The sequence below is a fragment of the Nansenia antarctica genome (genome assembly GCF_963989245.1).
Source record: "Nansenia antarctica genome assembly, chromosome: 6".
NCBI lineage: Eukaryota > Metazoa > Chordata > Actinopteri > Argentiniformes > Microstomatidae > Nansenia > Nansenia antarctica.
In genome coordinates, this window is record NC_137676.1 from 37,334,758 (window position 1) to 37,358,941 (window position 24,184).

A 24,184-nucleotide genomic window follows, 5' to 3' on the forward strand; every position below is an offset into this window, starting at 1 on the left:
ACTGGCTCAGTCTGATCAATTTGACATGTGAACTATAGCAGTATTCATGTTTCTGTGAAGAGATTGCAAACATTTGATGCACTCCAGCCTCCTGTGTCCTGAGTTTCGCCATCTCCACTGAGGGCTTGTTGATAGTGGCGTTCAATTATTGAGGCTGACTAGAAAATGGCGGCTTCCTGGGCGGCATGAGAAGATGTAGAGTTTGCTATTTTTTAACCGATATAATTATCCGGGATCTGCCTCTTTGATTTAGTCCCGCTCTCGAGACTTTTGATTAAAGTAACAACTCGAAACGAGTAAGTATATTGTTCTAATGATATTGCAGATTTCTCAATGTTGCCGTTTATTGTGTAGGCTAACGGTATCGCCGCCATTTTTCTTGAGGGAAGCTAGCTAGCTTGCTAGCTCGAGGCTAACGAGAAGAAAATACTAGATTTGTTAATTTGCATGAATGATTTATTGAACGGCGTAAATAAAGGCGTCAAACTTGAAACACATATTTCCCAATTATTCTATCATATTATAAATATCTTAATTTCCCGTAATTCATGAAATCCTAATTCAGCAGTAGTAGCTGTCAAAGTAGCTTGATGCTAAGCTATGCTAATGACTTGCTAACGACGCGTTAGCAGCTCTATAGGAGGAATGTGGAGCTGCCCGTGTCTCGGCTTGTGCGTCTGTCTGGATCTCAACAATAACATTGATTTCGGGTGCATGCATGTGAACTGTGAGTCAGATCAACGTAGTTGTACTGTGAGCGTTGAACACTGAGCTAGTCTTATCACAGCAGCTATGTGTTGTCAGACAGCCCGTCCTCGTAGCGGGTTAGTGTAGCTACCATCCAGTTTGGTCAAACATGGCGACACCCAGAACAGAAAGGCATGACATTTTTACAGCGCAACAACAACAAACCAGTGCAACAATAAACATACACGACTCAGGTTGATCAGACAGACGACCACACAATTGGCATTTGAACATTATAGATCCAAATGATGGGATGGTTACAATGTGAAGCATGAAAGGTGTGCATGTCTGCAAAAAATGGTCTTTGCATTTAGAATTGTTAGCCAAGTTATCCGGCCAGCTTGTTAGCTTGTCTTGCTAAGACTTTACTGCAAATCCTCTGCTGCAGCATTTTATCAGAACGACAACATTTAAATCACAAATACGTGTGTGTAATATAGAAGTTAAGACTTCTTGCAGACATCCTTTTCAATTTCATGATTTGGCCTCTAAATACCTGGGACTATTTTTACAAAACAATTTAGGAACTGTGGTAGCAAGCTATCTCAAGCTAAGTTAGCCAGCTAGCTGAAGCCGGGCTCGCCGCCTGATTTGGCTCTGGCTGCGTTCGTAAACTCGCTCTGGAAATCCGATCAACACTCAATGAATGCCTCTTGTCCAATCAAATTACCTGGTCGCCCTATAACGTTGACCGCAGTGTGCGCTCCGGCGCTCTCAGAGCGAATCTACGAACGCACCATCTGCCATTTTTTTTGGACGGTCTGTTTTCTGTCTGTTTCTGGGTGGTTTGTTTAGTTTGTTAGCTGGCTACAAGATGGCGGCACCCATTGAATCGCACCGACCTGCTTCTATGGAAATTTAACGGCGAACCAGAAACATAATGCGTGTTTTATGAAGCGATGCATACAATAGCTCTGCGAGGTGTATCATTTTCCATGGCTGTGCATTCATGTTGTTCCGGATCTACATTCATTTGACCTGCCGGCTTTTTCATCTTTTCTGCAAAGCGTCCAGCAGCTAAAATGGCGACTCCCATACGGTGTCTTCTGCATTTTCTTAGCTAACTAGCTACAAGCTCGTTAGCTAGTTTGGAAGAGCAGCAGTCCAGACATTATATCGCCTGTAGCACATCTTTAAATGGACTTGAAGTAAAGGTCAAGGCACATCCACCTCGCCTTGCTTTCGAGATTGTTTTGTTGCGGACGTTTGGTACAGAGAAGCAGGAGGACGCAGCTTTTAATCCTGTTAGCCTAGCATTAGCCGGCTAGCGTATTCAGCTGGCTAGTGACAGAAGCTAGCTCGCTAGCGGCTTTGTGGGGCAGTGTTTCTACTTTTATAACAAGTTGATTACGAAAGACTTTCTATTTGGATTTGTTCCCCCTCAAAGACCTCCGTCGTCTCCTGGCACCATGGCGTCCGGCACCACTGGCTCGGTCCTCGCTCCGCGGTGGAAGCGGGTGTTGGGCTGGTCCGGCCCTGTGCCCCGGCCCCGACACGGACACCGCGCCGTGGCGATCAAGGAGCTGATGGTGGTTTTCGGGGGAGGCAATGAAGGAATAGTGGACGAGTTACACGTCTATAACACAGGTGAGTTTGACATATCAGAGTGATCATGTCAGTGTAAACGCAGGCTGCAAATGAGATTGATATTCTGAATGCAGTATGTTTGGCTAGTATCGCTAGCGTTTCCGCTATTGTGCAAGGTAGCAGGTTAGCATCATCAGCAGGACTCTGTGTCTCAAAGCAGACGTGTTTTACTGTCGTAAATGAATGTTTTTCTCGCGCAGTATGCCGTTTGTTGCATATTGTCATTCAGCCCCTTTGGAAAGCTAATATGTCAGTTGGCTTGCTATGTTAATATTGTATATTAGTTGCTGCCACTGCAACGTTTATCGTTGCTGTTCGTTAGCTAGCGGCAATCGCCTGCTAATTGATGTTCAACGCAACATCGACGTGCCATGAAATGTAATGCTGGGATAACCTGGCCGTCATTCAGTCTTCTAGCAAATGGATCGTTTTGATGCATGGTTTTCAACACATTTTGTTTTGCAGTTGGGGATTCTTCCCAGTTCAACTAGTTAAAAAGGATAGATCATGTAAAAAGTGGCAGCCCTGCGTCTGCTAACTAGCCACGGCTGGACCTCTGCCTACCCTGGCTGGCTAGCGGGGCTACAGACACTACTATGGGTGCGTTCGTAAATTCGCTCTGAGAGCGCCGGAGCTCACACTGGGTACAACGTCATAAAGGGACCAAGTGATTTGATTGGACAAGAAGCGTTCCATGAGTGCTGATCAGATTTCCAGAGCGTGTTTACGAACGCACCCGCTGTCGTGCGCCTAGCGGAGCTCACTAGAGGGAGGAGGTTGGAGGGAAAATACAAAGAGAAATGGCGGGTTTATAGAAGACACCGACGTCATAATATAAACAAAGCTCCATCCCATTTTTATTCACATTTTTAAAATGGTCATAAACCTAATATCTGTTCACTGTTGTTAGTCTAGAAATATACATCAAATTCCATGGGCTATATTGCTGTCTTGTAATTAGGAATTCGTTATGTTTCAGCGACCAACCAGTGGTTTATTCCGGCTGTCCGTGGTGACATCCCACCAGGCTGTGCTGCATATGGTTTTGTTTGTGATGGCACCCGATTGCTTGTTTTTGGAGGAATGGTCGAGTATGGCAAATACAGCAATGATCTGTATGAGCTGCAGGTGAGTGCTCAAATCACAACCTCTCGTCATATCAGCTTGTCCATTACTTTGTGGAGTTTTCAGACATACATAAAACTAAATAAAACAATAGAATGTCCTGCCTATATAATTACAATACAGGTCATCTTTACAGCCATGCTCCGTACTTGTATACTAATCATACATAGATTTTGAACACATAGCATACCATCAAAATATAGCATTAGGAGCATCAATAGTAATAAAAGTTATATGGTAAATCATAGTTGTCATTTGTATGAGAGCCGTACTGTAAATTAAGCTAGTTATTGAGGAATTGCACGCTCTCTGTGTTTGCTTATGGTTCCTCAGGCCAGCCGATGGGAGTGGAAACGGTTGAAGCCCAAGGCGCCCAAGAATGGTCCTCCTCCCTGTCCCCGGCTGGGCCACAGCTTCTCCCTGGTGGGGAACAAATGCTACCTATTTGGAGGACTTGCTAATGACAGCGAGGATCCCAAGAACAACATCCCCAGGTAACAAAAATCTGTTGTTTTTTAGGAGCGGGTTAGGTATATAGCAAAATACTGTACTACATTGTGTCAAGCTTCTGTTGTCCAATCCTAGATATCTGAACGATCTATACACGTTGGAGCTGCGTGCGGGTTCCACTGTGGTGGGCTGGGACATCCCCATCACCTACGGAGTGCTGCCGCCTCCCCGCGAGAGTCACACTGCAGTAATCTACACAGAGAAAACATCCAAGAAGTCTCGCCTCATCATCTACGGAGGCATGAGTGGCTGTCGTCTTGGTGACCTTTGGATCTTAGACATCGGTGAGTGAATTAAATCAAATATGAATCACTATCCAGGGTTCGACAGTAACACTGTTTTACTTGCCCGGAGCAAGTAAAACATTTGCAGGGTTTGTTGGCGCAAGCACGACGACGCTGCTAGATCCCGGATATTTTTACCGGTGTGCAGGAAGAACAGACGGCGCATGTGCGAGACTAGACTAGATGATCGTGTGTGAAGATATTATCAAAGCATACACGCCTGTCGATCACCCGTACGCTTTGATAATATCGTCACACACAATCATCTAGTCTAGTCTCGCGCCTGCGCCGGCACACCGGTAAAAATATCCGGGATCTAGCAGCGTCGTCGTGCTCGCGCCAACAAACCCCGCAAATGTTTTACTTGCTCCGGGCAACTGTCGAACCCTGCTATCATATATTGTCTGGACATTATAAATGCATACATTGCCTCGCGCGTGTAAGTTGTAAAATGTTATGGAGACATTCTATGTTCTTTCTGTCGGCGTGAAAGGAGCTTGATGATTTGCACCTTTTCCCCGCAGACACGTTGACATGGAACAAGCCCTTAATAAACGGTACAGCGCCCCTCCCCCGCAGTCTCCACTCTGCCACGACCATCACCAACAAGTGAGTAACTGTCATGTCACACTCACAAACCTCATGTGCTGTTCCTCTTTTAGGGAGATAGGGAGATTCAGCTTGCATTTTTCTATCATGGGGGGGGGGGGGGGGTCAAGGCGGCTGCAGTCCGGTTCTCTACCCTTCAAAATGTGCACCTGGACTGAGCGAGTATGCGCTTGTGGAGGAGGGTTAAAGCACTGTAGGAGAGTGGGTGCACACAGGAGAGAACCACAGCTCATGGTTTGCTTGTTAGAAGCTCAACTGTCTCTTCTGTGCAGGATGTACGTGTTTGGAGGGTGGGTCCCCCTCGTGATGGACGACGTGAAAGTGGCAACACACGAGAAGGAGTGGAAGTGCACAAACACCCTTGCCTGTCTGAACCTAGGTATGCCTGACACTATTTTGATCTAACTGTTTGGAATGGGTTTAATATTTGATTATGGCTTAAGGGGAGAAATGTTAACCGTTTGCCATAGCCTATTTCTCCACTCCATAATACAACCATGTCCCCCTTTCTGTCCCCAGACTCCATGATATGGGAGACAGTTCTGATGGACACACTAGAGGACAACATCCCCAGAGCTAGGGCAGGACACTGTTCCGTAGCCATCAACTCCAGGCTCTATGTCTGGAGTGGCAGAGACGGTTACCGCAAAGCCTGGAACAACCAGGTGTGCTGTAAAGACCTCTGGTACCTGGAGACAGGTGAGTTCACCTTTTTTTGTTGTTGTCATTAAGTCAGTATGATTTGTTGAATACTTAAAAACAAACACCAGCTCATTCAGAGAGATGGTTGCACATATGCTTTGCCTGATTAGACACTAAGCTGGAATTGATTGGATCGAAAAGTAATTTTTAACTGTTTTTGAATTGCATGTATCAACTGTCGAGTGTCTGTTTTATCACCACAGACTGAGTATTCGAAAACCGTATTTTATTCCTTAATAAATAGTGAATATGCCACATGTCTGCTTTGCCTCCACAGACAAGCCAAACCCACCGTCGAGGGTGCAGCTGGTCCGCGCCAACACCAACTCCCTGGAGGTGAGCTGGGGTGCCGTGCCGACCGCCGACACCTACCTGCTGCAGCTGCAGAAGTACGACATCCCAGCCACGGTCGCCGCCTCCCCGGGCGTCAGCGCCGCGTCCCCGCTGCCCACCAACTCCCCCAAGAGCCCGGCCGCCGCCGCAGCATCGCAGGCCGCCCAGAGCCTGGGCATCACGCTAGTCCCCTCCCCCACCAACACCATGCCCGGGAGCCCACTGGCCGCTGCCCCCGCCCGGGGACCAGGTACGGACTCTCACTTGTTACTTTTTACCTTTTTTTTTTTTTTTTTTTTACCCTGATTTTCCTAGACACTTTATGATCATCCCCCGATTTAAAAGCATCTTCACTGGAGAGTTCCTTTTGTTCTTTTTTGCACAGGTCGTCAGATTCATTTGTGTGGGGAAACTGGCCCCTAGGTGTTATGATGCCTTTCTTTCACAAAGATAGTCGACCGGTAGGGCTGGTCGCTTCATACCAGGGATTGTTTTTCAGATGTGTTCTGGGTTGTTTTTACCCCCCCACAGCTATCCTGAAGGTGGCTGCGCCCCACTCCACCACGGGGACCTCCATCGTCACTGTGAGACAGGCCAACCAGGGAGCCAAATCCCCCGTCACGGTCACATCCCTCCCTGCAGGCGTCCGCATGGTCGTTCCCACCCAGGGCACCCAGGGAACGGTACGAAGGCTGACGGATGGATTTATGCAAATGTTTTCCCTTCTCAGTTTCATTCTCTCTTAATCCTGTGATAATTCCCAGTTTCCAATAAATATTTCATGATTTGCTTGTTTTTTTAGCCAATCGGCAGCAGCCCTCAGATGAGTGGCATGGCTGCCCTGGCTGCAGCTGCTGCGGCCACTCAAAAGATCCCGCCCTCCACTGCTACCATGTTGCCGGCTGGTGCCACCATCGTCAAAACAATGGCAGTGGGCCCCGGCTCCACGACTATGAAAGTTGCCTCACCTGTTATGGTAAATAAGCTGCGTGGACAAATATTACCCTGCCAAGTACACACCGTCTGTTGTTAATAATGGACTATGCTGGCACAGCATCTAAAACAACACCACCTGATCCATCACCTGTTATTCTCCCAGGGTTTCCGTCAATAACTTGTTTCGTTTTTGTGCCATGAAATTCAGTTCACACAATGAAAGTTGCCCATAGGAATCTGTTAATGCGAATGCTGTTTTTTGTCTATTGCCCTGTGTTTGCTCTGACCTAGAATATCTTTTCCAAAGCAATACAAATTTGGTTGCAAAAATTTAAATTCCACTGTGTTCTATGATGATTTGTTAGATCCATGAATTCTCCAAATAATTTAGAATTAGCAAATCTGAAAGCTCAATTGACCTAACCCTGCGTGTGCCTGTCTGTTCCTCCCACATCTGTCCTGTGTTGTTCTGTAGGTGAGTAACCCTGCCACCCGCATGCTGAAGACCGCAGCAGCGCAGGTCGGCACCTCGGGCATCGCCACGTCCAACACGCAGACACGCCCCATCATCACCGTGCACAAGGGCGGCACCGTCACTGTCGCCCAGCAACACCAGGTGGTCACCACCATGGTGGGAGGAGTCACCAAGACCATCACCCTGGTCAAGAGTCCCCTCAGCATGGGAGGCAGCGGCACTCTGGTGAGACCCTGGCAGGGATCGCGTGGTTCAGATAGCGTGGTTCAGATAGCGTGGTTCAGATAGCGTGGTTCAGAGGTCATTCATCTGATAGTTGTCTATTCCCATCAGATATGTGACAGCAGCTGGTGAAACCAGGAGCAAGTCGCCAACCGACGGACCATTCAGACTTAAATTCAGAAAAATTTAAATAAATGTCAGAGTTGTTGAAAATCAACGACACACTCGCTAGTCAGGACAAAACATTGCAGTCCAATGGATTGGGTGAGTAATCCCACTGCTACCTAGTTAATGCTGAGTAGTGGGGATTACTCACTACTACCTAGTTAGTGTAGATAAGTGGGGGTTACTCACCAAATCCATTGCATTGCAATGTTTTGTCTTGACTAGCGAGTGATTTTCAACAACGCTGAAATGTATTTAATTTTTTTTGAATAAAAGTCCAAACATTTGGTCGGTCTCTTTCACCAGCTGCTGTCACATGTGTTTTTGTCAGTACCTCTTCTATATAATGATACAATGCTAATAATCTCCCCACATGTTTTTGTCCCATTATAAATGTCTACCTCCTCAAACATGTGAAAACATTTCATGCTAAGTGTGACTTTGTCTCCTGTGTCTGTCTAGATCTCCAACCTGGGGAAGATGATGTCAGTGGTCCAGACCAAGCCTGGACAGACAGGAGCTGTGACTGCTCAGGCTGGCTCTCCTCTCACACAGATCATACAGGTCAGCTTTACAATATGTATTGGACTTGTTGCCAGAACTTTGAAAATGTATTGTCAAAAAGTGTATGTTTTATGAGTGTGGGATCCAGGGATGGAACTTAAGAATTTGGAGATCTGGCCAGCTGGTTTAGAAGACTGAACTTTGAACTCTTAACTCTTCGTCAGCATTGACATCAAACCTGACCATCAGCAACCCCTCTTTCCCTTGTTCACCAGACAAAAGGCCCTCTCCCCGCGGGCACCATACTGAAGCTGGTGACGTCCGCGGATGGTAAGCCCACCACCATCATCACCACGTCCCAGGCCGGGGGCATGGGGAACAAGCCCCACATCCTGGGCATCAGCGGCATGTCCCCCACCACCACCAGCAAACCCGGCACCACCATCATCAAGACCATCCCCATGTCGGCCCTCTCCGGGGCTACAGGACAGCAGTACTACACATCAGGTGAGTGATTTGCGGAATACATTTTTTTAAATTTCAGGTGTATGTATTTTGTGAAATGAATCCCATGTACATACAGATGGAAGAAAAATGTGTTTGAGCAGAGATTGTTAGAGAAATATAGAAATAGAGAAACCCGTAGTGGAATGAATGTTTTCATGTCATGCCATTTGTTAAACCAACCATGTACAGTACACATAGGAAACTCCTAGTCACGTTTCCTAAATACATCCCCATACATTTGGTGAACTTTTACGTTTCCACCTTCTTACGTTTATGCAACTAATGTGTGTGTCTATGTATTGCCGATGGTTAGGAGTGACTAGCAGTGGAGGGATGAAGTCCCCCATCACTATCTACACCACCAAGATGATGACCCCTGGGACCCCTGGCAAGATCATCAGTGCCATGCCCAGGATGGCAGGGGCCGGGCAGCAGGGCCTCACACAGGTGACAGACCATACCTCTCTATTCTAACCACCTCATCTACACTGGGTTTAATACGGTACATGAAACAACCAACTGTTTTGTCCCATTTTTTAAAGGAAATAAATAAAATTGTCCCGATTTGTTCCTCCTTCAACCAAGAGCTGGTATTTTGCTCATGGGTATCTAAGGTTCCAACTTCAAAATCAACTTTTCCAGATTTTTCTCTAAGCCCTGGTAGTGTCTGTCTCGTGCATATCGACTGATCCTGCTGATGTGTGTGACAGGTGGTGTTGAAGGGAGCGCCGGGACAGCCAGGCACCATCCTGCGCACCGTTCCCATGGGCGGAGTCCGCCTCGTCTCCCCGGGGACCGTCTCCTCCGGCAAGCCGACTGTTACCACCCTGGTCGTCAAGGGAACCACAGGTAATCAGCTTAACCGTGCTTAAGTGTAGCGGAACATGAATCAGCACAATTTGCTTAAGCATCTTTAGCAGCAAAGCTCTCGTCACGCATGGCGTAATGCTATTGTTTGGACTGGTTGCTTTCTTTCTTTTTTTAGGCACTTGCGATTGTTTTTCCGTTGTCTAGTTTTGTTCCTTACTATATTAGATAATATACCACTGCTGAACCAAACTGAGCTGTACTGTGTGGGCCAGGTTACACACCCACCATAGTCTGTGCATGGGTGGGGTTAGGGTTAGTGCAATAGTATTTACTATAATTATTATTCTCAATGGACTTTCGGGGCCTTAATTCCCTGCATCACAAGATAAACAGCACGGTGGTGTCTGTTAATCTACTAAGTAGACTACTGGTTCTGAACGTGTTCTGGTGTCTCCCTCTCTCCACAGGGATGACTACCCTGGGCACCGTGACCGGCACCGTGTCCAGCACCCTGGCGGGAGGCAGCGTCTCGGCCAACACCTCCCTGGCCACGCCCATCACCACCCTAGGCAACATCTCCACCCTGTCCAGCCAGGTGGTAGCGGCCGCCCAGGCCAGCATGAGCTCGGCCCCCACCCAGGTGACCCTCATCACCACGCCCAGCGGTGTGGAGGCCCAGCCCATCCAGGACCTGCCCGTTTCCATCATGGCCTCGCCCACCTCCGAGCAGCCCAGCGCCACGGGCGGGGCCGAGGCCGGGGGGGACGCTGCCGCTTCCGGGACAGTGACCCTGGTCTGCTCCAACCCGCCCTGCGAGACCCACGAGACGGGCACCACCAACACGGCCACAACGGCGTCTTCCAACATCGGCGCGGAGCGCGTGTGCTCGAACCCGCCTTGTGAGACCCACGAGACCGGCACCACCAACACCTCCACCACCGCCAGCTGCAACATGGGCTCCAACCAGGGGTCGGGTACCAGCCTCAGCGGGGCAGAGCCCGCACCTTCTTCCCCCCTCTCCCCCTGCCCGGTGTCCCCCTCTTCCGTCTCGGGGGCCAACTCGGCCCCCGGGGTCCTGCGGCCAGAGACCCTCCGCACGGGCACCACCTACACCTCCACCACGGCTCGCTCCAACATGGGCTCGGGCCTGACGGGCACCACCCAGAGCTCGTCGTCCGAAAAGAACAAGTCCTCCTCCCCCGGCGGTGGTGGAGGAGGAGGAGGAGGAGGAGGAGGAGGGGGTGGCGGCTCCTCCCTGTCCTCTCCCGTGTGCTCCAACCTGCCCTGTGAGATGCAGGAGGCCGGCATCACCGAAACCACGACAACCACCACCACCACGGGCGTCCAGCAGCAGGTGTGCTCCAACCCCCCCTGTGAAACCCACGAGACAGGCACCACCAACACCTCCACGACAGCCGCCTCCAGCATGGGGGGCGCCCAGGGACAAACGGGGACCGTGCAGAGGGTCTGCTCCAACCCCCCTTGCGAAACCCACGAGACGGGGACCACCAACACCCCGTCCACCGCCATGTCCGGCCTGGCAGGAGGCGCGGTGCAGAGGGTGTGCTCCAACCCCCCCTGCGAGACACACGAAACGGGCACCACCAACACAGCGACTACGGCCACAGGTACCTTACCGCCGTCGACGCGACGACCTACCGACGTCTTTCACCTTCACAGTTTAAAAGCCTGTGCTCTTGCTTCGTCATAAGTTCTCTGGGATAGCAGTCCCGTTACACAATCTTATCATATCCACTATCGTACGTTTTCAGTGTTCGTTACATGAGAAGATTCGAACTAGAGAGAACGGTTACATTCCAACCCGTCTTTATGGAATGTGATAAGCTCTTTGTGGTTTCCTGAGACGGTGACGAGCACCTCTCCAGTGCCTTGCGAGACCTGATATGAATCTGCATTCTGTGGACTGCAACCAAGACTGACTAGAGATCGGATGGCAACCCTTTTGACGATTCGGTGGTTTTTAAAGACGTCTCTTACCTGTGCCAACTGTTAGGCCTGTCTGTGTTTTAACGTGTTGTTTGTGTTCCTCCAACCAGCCCAGCCGGGTGGAGAGGGAGCCCAGGGGGACAACGGTACCACAGAGGCCCCCTCGTCCTCATCCGCACCAGAGACCTCCGCTCAGACCACCCAGAGCAGAGCCATCACCACCGTCACTCAGTCCACCCCTGCCCCCGGACCCTCTGTACCTGTAAGGACACTTCTGTCAACACTCCTGTTCAAATTATGTGTCATACATTCAAATCGGTGAAAAATTGGACATGACAGGCGTATTTGAATGTTGGTACACCTCAAACACTGAATGGGAGAAAAGTGACTAAAAGCAGCCACAGCTACGAACGCTGCTAACAGCTAGCGGCTAACAAAACACATCACTATGAAGGTCTAAACTGTATTTTAATAACATCACAACATGCTGAGAAAACATCAACATGCTAAAAACACATAACTACACATAACAAAATGAACACACAGTTCTTGCTTTTGAACACAAGCTAAAACGAAGGTGTGTTGTCAAGTCTCCCTTACCGGTAGCCTCTGGCAAACGACAATAGTGAATCCAAATCCACAAAGTATTTAGTGATCGTTAAACTGTTGTTTATTATGGAATGGAATGGAATGGACTTTATTTGTCATTGCTACAGTACAGGTACCAAACAACGAAATTTAGGAGGGGTGGCTCCCCTGGTGTTAGGAAAGGGAAAAAAAACACATTTTAGAAAAAGCATAAAAGCATAAAATCACAAGAAGGTAAGGAGCTGGTTTACATCAATAAAGGCTATGTACACAAACCACTGTACTATACTGCACAGATAGTCAACTAGGGTTGTCATATTGCACAAAAGTATTTTTTCACGTTATTTTAAAGTGTCACAGTTTGCAGGCTTGAAAATGTACATGTTTGTGCCTCAGCACTAGCTGCCATACAATCCGTCCGGACTGTCCTGGGCCCAGAACTTAGGCCTTTTCTGTGTTCAGGGCCTTGACGGCCCTGTGGTAGAAGCAGTTCTTCAGTCTGTTTGTCTTAGCGGCCGGGGTCCTGTACCTCCTGTTCGAGGGCAGCCTGACAAAGTGTACGTGCCCAGGATGGGTCGGGTCCCTGGAGATCTTGGAGGCCCTCCTGAGACAGCGTGTGTTGTACAGCTCCTCCAGAGAGGGGAGGGGGGCGCCGGTGATCTTCTGTGCTGTTCTCACGACTCTCTGTAGCGCGTTTCTCTCCGCTGTTGTGCAGCTGTGGAACCAGTTGCAGATGCCGTAGGTGAGGATGCTCTCCACTGCGCCGTGGTAGAAGGCCACCAGTATCTCCTGCTTGTTGTGTTCTTTCCTGAGGCATCTCAGGGTGTATAGCCGCTGTTGTGCCCTCTTGATGGTGCCTTTTGTGTTGTCCTTCCAGGCCAGGTCATCCCGCATGTGATGTCCCAGGAATCGGAGGGTTGAGACTCTCTCCACGCTCTCTCCGTCGATGAGCAGGGGCTGGATCTCGGACTTTTTCCTCCTGAAGTGTACGATGAATTCCTGGGTCTTTGACTTGTTTAGCAGCAGGTTGTTAACCTTGCACAGCTTGCTCAGTTGCTCTACCTCATCCCTGTACGCCGCCTCGTCCCCCCCCGAGATACATCCCACCACGGTGGTGTCGTCTGCAAACTTTACGATGTAGTTGCTGGGGTGGACGGGGGTGAAGTCGTGGGTGTAGAGGTTGTAGAGGATGGGGCTTAGCACGCAGCCCTGGGGGGACCCAGTGCTGAGGCTGAGGGCTGTGGTGGTGTGGGGGCCCACCCGCACCCTCTGGGGGCGGTCGGTCAGGAAGTCCTTGATCCACGCACATATAGAGTGTGATAGACCCAGGTCTAGTAGTTTGGTCACTAGCCTGTCTGGAAGGATGGTGTTGAAGGCGGAGCTGAAGTCCACGAAGAGCAGTCTCACGTAGCTGTTTCCCCTCTCCAGGTGGGATAGAGTGGCGTGGAGAGTCGTCGCTATGGCGTCCTCTGTGGACCTGTGGTCTCTGTAGGCGAACTGGTATGGATCCAGGTTGGGCGGGAGGCGTGTGAGTATGTGGGCCCGGACTAGTTTCTCGAAGCACTTCATGATGATTGGTGTGAGTGCCACCGGGCGGTAGTCGTTTAGGCAGCTCACCGTGCTTTTCTTCGGGACTGGGATGATAGTTGAGGTTTTCAGGCAGGGTGGGACGGTGGCCTGGGACAGGGACTGGTTAAAGATGTTGGTGAAAACCCCGGCCAGCTGGTCGGCGCAGTCTCTCAGCACCCGTCCCAGGACGCCATCCGGCCCCGAGGCTTTCCTGGGGTCCACCGCCTTCAGTACGCGTCTCACCTCATGCTCTGTGAGGGTGAGGCTGCTGAGAGCTGGAGAGAGTGGTGTTTGTGTTGTGGTTACCTCCGTTCGCCCCTCGTCGAACCGGGCGTAGAAGGTGTTCAGCTTTCCCGCCAGCAGGGGGTCGTCCTCTGCGGCTGTGAGCCTGTTGGCTCTGAAGTTTGTCATCTGCTGAACCCCCTGCCACATCCGCCTGGAGTCGTTGCTCAGGAGGCATTCCTCAATCTTCTCTCTGTGCTCTGCCTTGGCCGCTTTGATGCCGCGCTTTAGGTTGGCCCTGGTGGAGCTGTACAGCGGTGTGCGCTTCCCTGCGAAGAAGGCGTTGTCCCTCTCATTTATCAGTTTTTGGACCTTCCCAGTCATCCATGGCTTCGTGTTGGGGTAGACCCGGACCCGTTTGTCCACGGTGACTGAGTTGGTGCAGTTCACTATGTGGTTCAGAACCGACGACGTGTACTGTTCCAGGTCCTCATGCTCATATTCCTGCCATAGGGTGTCATTTAGGCAGATCTGCAGTGGAGCGGACCCTTCTGGCCAGGTTCTGACAGTCTTAGTGGTGATGGGAGCACTTTTCCCCATTGTAGTGTATGCAGGAATCAGGAAGATTGACACATGGTCAGACATGCCTAGATGAGCTAGCGGACTAGCCTTGTAAGCACGTTTGATGTTGGTGTATACCTTATCCAGTGTTTTTTCTCCTCTCGTTGCACATTTTACATGCTGATAGAACTTGGGTAGTACTGCCTTCAGGTCGACATGATTAAAGTCCCCCGCTATGATGTGAATAGCCTGTGGATCAGTGCTTTGTTGGCTACTAATGACTTCATATAGTCGCGCCAATGCTACTTTGCTGTCTGCGCTAGGCGCTATATACACACATGTAATTAGCACCGCGTTAAACTCCCTAGGGAGGTATGTGGGTCGGCATTTAACAGTCAAGTATTCCAGGTCTGGGGAGCAGTGGCTACTTACAGTTTTCGTGTTTAAGCCCACCTCCTCTTGACTTCCCGCTAAGCTCCGTTCGGTCAGCGCGATGTAGCGTGCGCCCCTCTAAGCTAACAGTAGCGTCCGCAATGTTGTCATTTAGCCAGGTTTCGGTCAGAATAATCACACAGCTATCCCCAACGATGTTGTTTTTGGCCACCTGTAGTCTCAGTTCATCCATCTTGTTCGTCAGGGATCTGACGTTAGAGAGGAAAATGCTTGGGTACTTTAAAACTTCAAGTTGGTGTTATGAAAAAAAACGAAAACTATATATTGTTGATACAATAACTTTCACTTTTTGACCCCTTCGAGTGAGCGTGTTGTTTGCAAGTTCACCAGACTGCGACACATATTAGCCATGTCTTCGTATCCGGCGTGAACCGATTTAGGGTCTAATAAAACGTTTAAAGTTAGGTCGAGATCAACAGAGCTGCATGTCTACTGCTCTTTGGACCATCACCCTCGATCGCCCTCAATATTGACCTAAATCGATTTCCCGTTTAAGCCATAGCCATGTTTTTAAACATCTTTTCAATCCATCAAATTTTCCCTGTCCTCCTCCTCTCTCCTCCACAGGTGATCTCCTCTATGTGCGGGGGGGAGGGGTCGGGCCAGAAGGAGGAGCAAGCCGAGAGCTCCGAGGCGGTAGCAGCCGGCGCGGCGCCGGAGGAGGAGGAACACATGCAGACGGACGAGGGCGTGTCCCTGGAGGACGCTGCTGCGGCCGCGGGCGAGGCAGCCGCCATGCTGCAGGTCCACGTAGAGGGGCTGCCCTCGGCCATGGAGACACAGCCCAGCCAGGGAGAACAGACAGAGGTATACAGCAGCGCCACAGAGACACCACCTGGAGATTCAACCCTGTCCAGGAAAAATAATTGAAACGGTTGCCCACGGACAACTTATCAATTATTTGGCCCTAAATGATCTCTTCGATTACTTTCAACATAGCACAACCTACATAGCACTGAAACGGCCCTTATTACGGTCCTTAATGACATTTGGATAAACAACGGAAAAATCTCTGTTTTGGTACTACTAGATCTTAGTGCTGCCTTTCACAATATAGACCACAACATTCTTAGGGCAATGCCCTAAACTGGTTTAGATCCAACTACAGGACAGAAGCTGCTATCTCTCCATTGGCAGCTTTGTGTCTGACCAAATTAAAATTACATGGGGTTCCCCAAGGGTCAATCCTTGGCCCCCTTCTATTCAATCTCTACATGCTTCCATTGGGACACGTCATCAAAAAGAACAAAATTGCGTACCACAACTATGCGAATGACATAAATCTAGATAGCCCTCTCACTGAAAACTCTTATCCCATTGACAATCTCTGTAATTGCATTGAACAAATAAGCACCTGGATGACACAACTTCCTCCAACTAAACAAGGACAAAAGAGATAATTGTATTCGGTGTACCTGACAAAAGATCAAAAGTCAGTGCAAAACTTCTTCTCTCTCTCTCTTCAAACTAAAAAACAGGTCAGAAATCTTGGTGTAATTCAGCGTTTCCCAAACTGTGGGGCGCGCCCCCCCTAGTGGGGCGCGGGGGTACTGCAGGGGGGGGCGCAGAAAAATACATAAATAAAAATAAATAAAAGCTGTGGGAATACTGCTGCCTTTTGCAACATCGTACCTGTGTGAGATAGGCTTTTCTGCTGTTGCTGCTATCAAAAGCAAATACAGGTCGAAGTTGAACATTGAGAATGAACTGAGAGTGGCAGTCTCAAAACAACAACCCCGCTTTGGGAAGATTTGCAAGGCAAAGCAAGCACACACAAGTCATTGATCGTAATTGTGATAGGAATGTGTGGAGTAAGAATAGTGATGCAGTAGAAATTAGTTAATGTTGATATGTTGAATATTTCAGTGGCACAGGATCATTTGCCAAGCACTTATGTTCCTTTTCAATCCATAATAAAATATAAAACTATAGTTGGATATATGTGTCTTGTTATTATTAGAAGAGAAAATGTAATATTTGTACAACTTTATACAAATAATTATATCAATCTAGGTGGGGACCGGGTTAGGGGGGGCTCGAAAATATTTCCAATTACCCAAGGGGGGCCTGATTGAAAAAGTTTGGGAACCGCTGGTGTAATTCAAGATGCCGATGTAAACTTCAACAGCCACATAAACTCTAACTAAATCAGCCTACTATCACCTGAAAAACATAACAAGAATGAGAGGTTTCATGTCTAAGCAAGACCATGAAAAACTCATCCATGCATTTCTTTCGAGTAGACATTTTTGTAATGGTCTACTAACAGGCCTATCTAAAGGAACTGTTCGTAAATTGCAGAATTGAATTCAATAGCGAAAGGATAGCGGTTGAATACAGATGTAGTATCAGACGTGTCATTTTACACTGCGATCTCACACTGTATCGGCCAGGATAGCGGTTGAATAATACAGTATTAAACGTGTACCGTATTTTCCGCACTATAAGGCGCACTTAAAAGCCTTTAATTTTCAAAAAAAACGACAGTGCGCCTTATAACCCGGAGCGCCTTATATATGGATCAATTGGTTAATTTGTTGATCCATACTGGTTGTACACGGCGCTCAAGGCGCTCTGTCAAAATGTTTCAGTACGACTGGTAAACTACAAAGCCGCACCGCTTGCAGCATTACGGTAATCAGTAAACACCAAGTAGAAGCGTCTCTACAGTCAATCGAATGAAGGCAACAGCGCGAGCACGGGACATGAACATCGATGAATTTCGAGGCGGTCCTTCTTGGTGCTTTCAACTTGAAGTTTTAAAGTACCCACTCGATATAATAAACAACAGTTTAACGATCACTAAACACTTATAATTTGTGTATTGGATTCATTATTCTCGTTTGCCGGAGGCTACCGGTAAGGGAGGGTTGACTTGTAAACATACGTACTTTCGTTTTAGCTCGTGTTCAAAAGCAAGAACTGTGTGTTCATCTAGTTATGTGTAGTTATGTGTTTTTAGCATGTCGATGTTCTCCCAGTATGTTGTCATGTTATTAAAATACAGTTGAGACCTTCGTAGCGATGTGTTTTGTTAGGAGCGTTCGTAGCTGTGGCTGCGTTCATAGCTGGGGCTGCGTTCAGAGTCACTTTTCTCCCATTCAGTGTTTGAGGTGAACCAACATTCAAATACGCCTGTCGTGTTCAATCTTTCTCTGATTTGAATGTATGACACATCATTTGAAAGCTTACCATCTGTAGTTTAAGCATGTGTAAAAACTGAAAAATTACGTTGCACATTTCACCAGGAGCTGTCACATATTGGTTGTTGGTTATAATTGTATAGCCTATTGGTTGTTTTCTGGTGTTGTTTTGCTCTGTTTGTAGTCTACTTGATGTATTTTTTATCAGCTGTTAAATCACCACAGCGGTTAATCCACTAATAGAGATAATAGCAGATTGAAAATGCTTGTAGCTAACTACTCTATATCTCGTGGTCGCAGCTATTGCGAATTGCTATTCACGCGAGTCAGCTGTGAATCACCGCAGGTCCTTGACGCTTGTTGCAAAAATGGATGACGAACGGCTGATACTTGAGGTGGAAAAATATATATTTTTGACAGTGGAGCAGGTAGAACGTTGACGGTGACAACGCTCAGGTGGAGCATGGACAACGGGAAGTTGACACAACACCGATGGAGAGGTGACGCAACGCAGTAGGTGGAGCTTGGGCGTAACGCAACCCCAGTCAAACGTTTGACTGCAGTATTCTATATTCTATTCTATGCGCCTTATAATCCGGTGCGCCCTATATATGAAAACAGTTCTAAAATAGGCCATTCATTGAAGGTGCGCCTTATAATCCGGTGCGCCTTATAGTGCGGAAAATACGGTATTTATTTATTTTTGTATATTTTTTATTTATGCTATATGTAAAGCACTTTGAATTGCCCCTGTTGTATGAAATGTGCTATACAAATAAACTTGCCATGGGGGGAGGCAGAGAGGGGGCGGGGGGGTGGACTGTTCACAGTCCACCACCTACGCCCCACCACCACCACCTTGAAATGGTCACTGATCGAACGTGATTGGATCGGTCAAAGCAACCTCATCACTGCATTGCTTTCACCAATCAAGTCATGTCCGATCAGTAATCTCCTCGAGGGTGGAAGGGAAGGATACATTACAAGAGTATTCAAACAAGAGCCCAGTGCTTATTTTGATCTCATTTAAAAGCTAGAATATCAGTATCCTAACTGATTCCCCCCTCTCTCTCGCTCTCTCTCTCTCGCTCTCTGTGTGTGGTAGATGGAGCAGGGAGGCAGTGGCGCCGGCCTGCCCCAGGAGCTGATGTCCCAGGAGGGGCAGCAGACCACCATGATGGTGACGGGCCTGACCCCGGAGGAGCTGGCCGTGACGGCCGCGGCGGAGGAGGCGGCCCAGGCCGCGGCCACGGAGGAGGCCCAGGCCATGGCCATCCAGGCCGTCCTGCAGGCTGCGCAACAGGCTGTACTGAGTGAGTACACAGGGACTGGTTACATTAATAATAATAACTTGGATTTATGTAGCACCTTTCATAAAACCCAAGGACGCTTTAAATTCTAAAGGAAATGGTCAGACAGACAAAACAGAAAACAAACGAAACAAAACAGTGACTAGGGGCCAAAGGCCTTGGTGAACAGATGACTTTTGAGGGCTGATTTGAAGGAGTCCAGAGTGGGGGCATTGCGGATCACTATGGGGAGAGAGTTCCAGAGGGTCAAGAGTATTCAAACAAGAATACTCGCCTGTGGACCGCAGGTTCCGGGAAGGGGTATGTTGGAAGAGGAGGTCAGTTAGGTGACTGGTACAAGGGGACTGGTTACACAAGACGAATGTGTGAACGCTCTGTGGTATTTTATGAACAGTCTGGGGCTGAGTTTCTCAAGTTTTTTTCACTGGTTCTTGGCACTCATGATCTAAAGTCCCCACTGTCAGCGAGGCTGAAAGATGATCTTTCGCTCTGCCAAAGTACTGTGACGAACACGAGTCCCATCTCACCAATCACCTTCTCCTTTCTCTGCCTCCCCTGTAGACGAAGGAGACCCGGGTCACGACGGCCAGCACACCACCACCATCCCCATCGTCCTGACCCAGCAGGAGCTGGCGGCCCTGGTGCAGCAGCAGCAGCAGCTCCAGGAGGCCCAGGCTCAGGCCCAGGCGGCTGCAGCAGCAGCAGCTCAGGCCCAGGCCCAGGCAGCGGCAGCAGCCGCCCAGCTCCAGGCCTCCAACCAGGCGGCATCCCTGCCCACTGAGGGCCTGGCGCCGGCCGACAGCCTCAACGACCCCGCCTCGGAGAGCAACGGCCACGAGTTGGCCTCGGCGGTGACCAGCGCCGTCGCCAGACTAGCCAGTACTTTCGCCCCGTCGCAACCCATGGTGGCGGCCAGCCCTGCCAAGATGCAAGCGGCCGCCGCTCTGGCAGAGGTAGCTAACGGCATTGAGTCAGCAGCAGGGGTGAGTGTCTACAGTAACCGTAGAACTGACCTCTGTTACGACCTTCTTTGTTGTGCGTCCTATGAGCTGGTTGCTCGGACACAGATAGAAAGCCTTGTCCTGGACTCCAAAATAAGAGAGATTCTCAATTGAAAGTGCTATTTTAGTCCTGTTTTAACCCTACCCCCCCCCCCCTCCATGTCTTCTAATGTCCCCTAATCACCTTTTACAGAGGCAAGGAGCCCCGTCTGCAGTTGTCAGACCCCCCGCGAAGAAAGAGAACCAATGGTTTGATGTTGGAATCGTCAAGGTGACCAACATGGTCGTCACCAACTTCTACATGCCGTCAGACGACTCGGCCGCCACCGACGTAAGACCACCAGAGGCCTCTGGTTTTGTTTTCAGCTAGGTTAATGTGATCTCATGTCATCTAGCAGGCTTCGAAAGCATCACTTGGTGATTACTAATCTCTTGTTGTAATCTATGGCAGGATGACTCAGGGACGATGCCAGACTACAGCCAAATGAGGAAGATGGAGCTGCAGCCTGGGACAGCCTACAAGTTCCGTGTGGCCGGCATCAACACGTGCGGCCGCGGCACCTTCTCCGAAGTCTCCGCTTTCAAGACCTGCCTCCCGGGCTTCCCTGGAGCTCCTTGTGCGATCAAGATCAGCAAGGTAGAAAGCATGATGATGCATTATATGATGTCCACATTTGAACTCACAATGTCAACATATGTTCACAGTTCACTTATCTCATGTTCTTTGTCCTTTGTTTACGTCTCTCCTCCCCCGCTCTTTCTTTCTTTCTCGCTCTCCTCCCCCCTCAGAGCCCAGATGGTGCTCACCTGACCTGGGAACCTCCCTCGGTGACGTCGGGGAAGATCATCGAGTATTCTGTGTACCTGGCCATCCAGAGCTCCCAGACCACAGAGGCCAAGACCACCACCCCGGCCCAGCTGGCTTTCATGCGGGTGTTCTGCGGGCCCAACCCCTCCTGCCTGGTGCAGTCCTCCAGCCTCTCCAACGCACACATCGACTACACCACCAAGCCCGCCATCATCTTCCGCATCGCCGCCCGCAACGAGAAGGGCTACGGCCCCGCCACGCAAGTCAGGTGGCTCCAAGGTGAGCAGAGCCTAGCCTCTCGCCTGCCTTCTGGCTGGCATTCTTAGCATTACAGCTTCCTGGTATGACAATCTTTTTGGTGATTTATGACTTCTGTTCATCTTCGTGCCTTTTAGTTGGTGATGATATGAACTAGGGCTGACCGATAAATCATATTTTCATCATCATCGCGACATGAACATGGGCGATAAACACCCAAACAAACAGAAAATTCACCCTTCAAAATCTGCTCTGTAAACATAGCAGACACCAATGATAACATTAGCATCATTATAAGGACATGATGCCTATAACCACAGTGACCAAAGATGGTTTTGGGTGTCTGATATGGGACATTACAGTTATTTGTTTTCCCACAGCTTATTTCAAGAGATGTTTTTCTTGGGGAAATTAAACTTACATTTCTTATAGTTATAATGTCTTATTTAAATTAATGTTGTTTAATTGGTTGGGTATTCATGTGCAATTTGTTCACTAAAAGCATGTTTGAAATAATTTATTTCATTTCTTTATTCAGTGGGCATAGGCTATTCAATGTCTGGGGTTTATGTTAGCAGTGTACTACCTATAAAAGCAGAAAGTCATAGGAACTGTCTATGCATACTGGAATATCCACATTTCAATATTTGTTTATTTATCGCAAGTCACATCGTAATCGCAATATTGAACAATGTTATCACACATGGCAGATTTTCCTCATATCGTGCAGGCCTAATATATGAACTCAATGGTCCACTGTGTTTCTCTTTTTGTAGAAACCAGTAAAGATGGCTCTGCAGCTAAACCTGCCCCCAAAAGGCCAGGTACCTCACCTGACATGTAAGTATGGTTCCTACTACTTAATGAATAGAGTGATGAATGCACCATCTAAAAGCATTTACATTTTTTTTTTAAATACAAAAACTACTGAATAAACAGTTATTCACTTACTTGGTTCACCAGTGCAAAGTCTCAAATGCTGATGCTGTTTTTTAATAACAGTATTATCAGTCCAGTATTCCAACGACCATGTTTTTTGTGTTTTTTCTACTTTAGGAAAGCTACTGGTCCAAAGAAGGCCAGGTCAGACCAGTAAGGGGTTCCTCTACCCTTCTTGTCCATGACTATGACTGAACTCACCTTTCTACTGAATACAACGCCCCAGCCTCAACCAAGACCAAGCCCCCCAACTTCAACTGTCTACAAATGAAATCAAGATGAAACTCTCAGAACCGACTCCCATCACTGTACATTGTGGTGCCATGGACGCCTTATTACAACCTATATTTTTTATTGTCATATTGATCTCATGAAATGTTAAAAGAAACACACACAGTTGAAAGCACACAATTCGTTTTTTTGCTTATTTACTTGACATAATTTTCTGTGAAATACAAACCGTTTCTGTCAGGTATAACTGTAGTACTAGTTTGTTCTTTCTCCCACATGCCCACCCTCTCCATAGCTTATCAACACAAGCAATAGACAAAACAAATAACAGCTTTTGAGTGTGTACCATCATTATATATCATTGGGGAGTCGCGTTCAGATGGAGGAGTTTTGCTGTAGAGGTTGCAGGATACAAAGCATCCCGTGGGGGAAAAATACCACCAAAATGGAAAACAAAACAGCACTTGGGGATAGCACTGTTCTCCATTCCAGAGGAAAAGACTTGTTTCATATTTGTACATCAATCAAGACTCCTGTCCATCTTGCTCTGTGACATCACTGTGTGCTTGTGCGTCTCTTGAGAGGGAAGGAGTGATGTAAGGAATAGAGTTTCATTGGGGGAAAAAATGAACTTCAATTCGTGTAGATTTAGGAGACTCTACTTTATTCTCTCTCTTTCGTCACTCGTTTAGCGACTCAGATAGTGTCCTTGCATTCATGGGAGGAAATGTGGTGGTTGCCGGGGTGATACAATGTTTTTTTTTTTTATAACAAGTATTTGACAAGTAATGTGACACTTATCTCTAAAAATTTATCTTACAAGGACATTTTGTACTTGGTCTGTGAAAGCTGGGGGGAAAAAACAACTGAAGAAGAAGAGGAAAGAGGAGAGCGATTTATTATTTTTCTTTGTTTACTTTCAGATTTTGATTAAAGGAATGATTTGCAGAAAAAGGCTTCTTATCGTCACCTTTTGCTCATTTCCCTTCCTCTGCATTTTTATAGTCCATAGTAAACTGAATCTATGGCTGGTAGGTTCTTTTTTCCTATGCTTATTTTTAGAGAGTTGCGAGAATAAACTGGGATGTTTGCCCAACTTGTTGATAACCATTCTACATTACTTTTTGGTGTATTCTTTGCTTTACAAATGTTTAAGTATGCAAGTGTGTGTAATGTGACAAAGGTTTCCAGATAGTTGACATGTCTTTTTGAATGGAAATAATTAGCTTCTTTTTTTCTTTTTTTTCAGCGGTGGGAAGAAATGTTGGTTGGCAAGAATTATTGGCTGCGAGTTTGGGCTCAGTTGTAAATTAGTTCTTTCATGTAGCAAGGAGTAAAAAAAAAAAAAAAAGCCTTTTTATATAATTATCTGTAACAAAATGTTTTTACATGTTTGTCATCTCTTGGTTGCTTATATGTCTTGATATATAAAAAGAAATTGAACATTTGTCTCTCTGCTCAATAATGTTTCATGTGTTAAGCTTCTGTTTCCCCCCTTTTGATAGCAACTTGGTTTGCTGCTAACCCAGATGCAGAAAGTTCTTGGTATGGTTATGCTCAAGTGAAGTTGGCAGAGATGTCATCAGAAAAGGTTGTATTGTGGCAACAGCTGATGGAAAATTTGGCAGTTAACTGATT

General features: G+C 47.9%; 1 protein-coding gene across 1 annotated transcript; it reads left to right on the forward strand.

The window, feature by feature from the left end:
- Positions 1-188: 188 nt before the first annotated feature.
- Positions 189-23,941, forward strand: hcfc1b (host cell factor C1b). Its single transcript, XM_080534402.1, is given in 27 exon segments — positions 189-296; positions 2,135-2,334; positions 3,314-3,462; positions 3,793-3,953; positions 4,045-4,253; positions 4,778-4,862; positions 5,135-5,241; positions 5,382-5,561; positions 5,842-6,147; positions 6,429-6,580; positions 6,700-6,873; positions 7,309-7,533; positions 8,158-8,259; positions 8,475-8,692; positions 9,030-9,153; positions 9,417-9,555; positions 9,984-11,144; positions 11,574-11,725; positions 15,424-15,707; positions 19,105-19,124; positions 19,127-19,312; positions 19,871-20,292; positions 20,504-20,641; positions 20,762-20,947; positions 21,100-21,397; positions 22,153-22,216; positions 22,433-23,941. Coding segments are annotated over 26 exon segments (5,460 nt in total). The 5' UTR covers positions 189-296; positions 2,135-2,156; the 3' UTR covers positions 22,473-23,941.
- Positions 23,942-24,184: the final 243 nt, after the last annotated feature.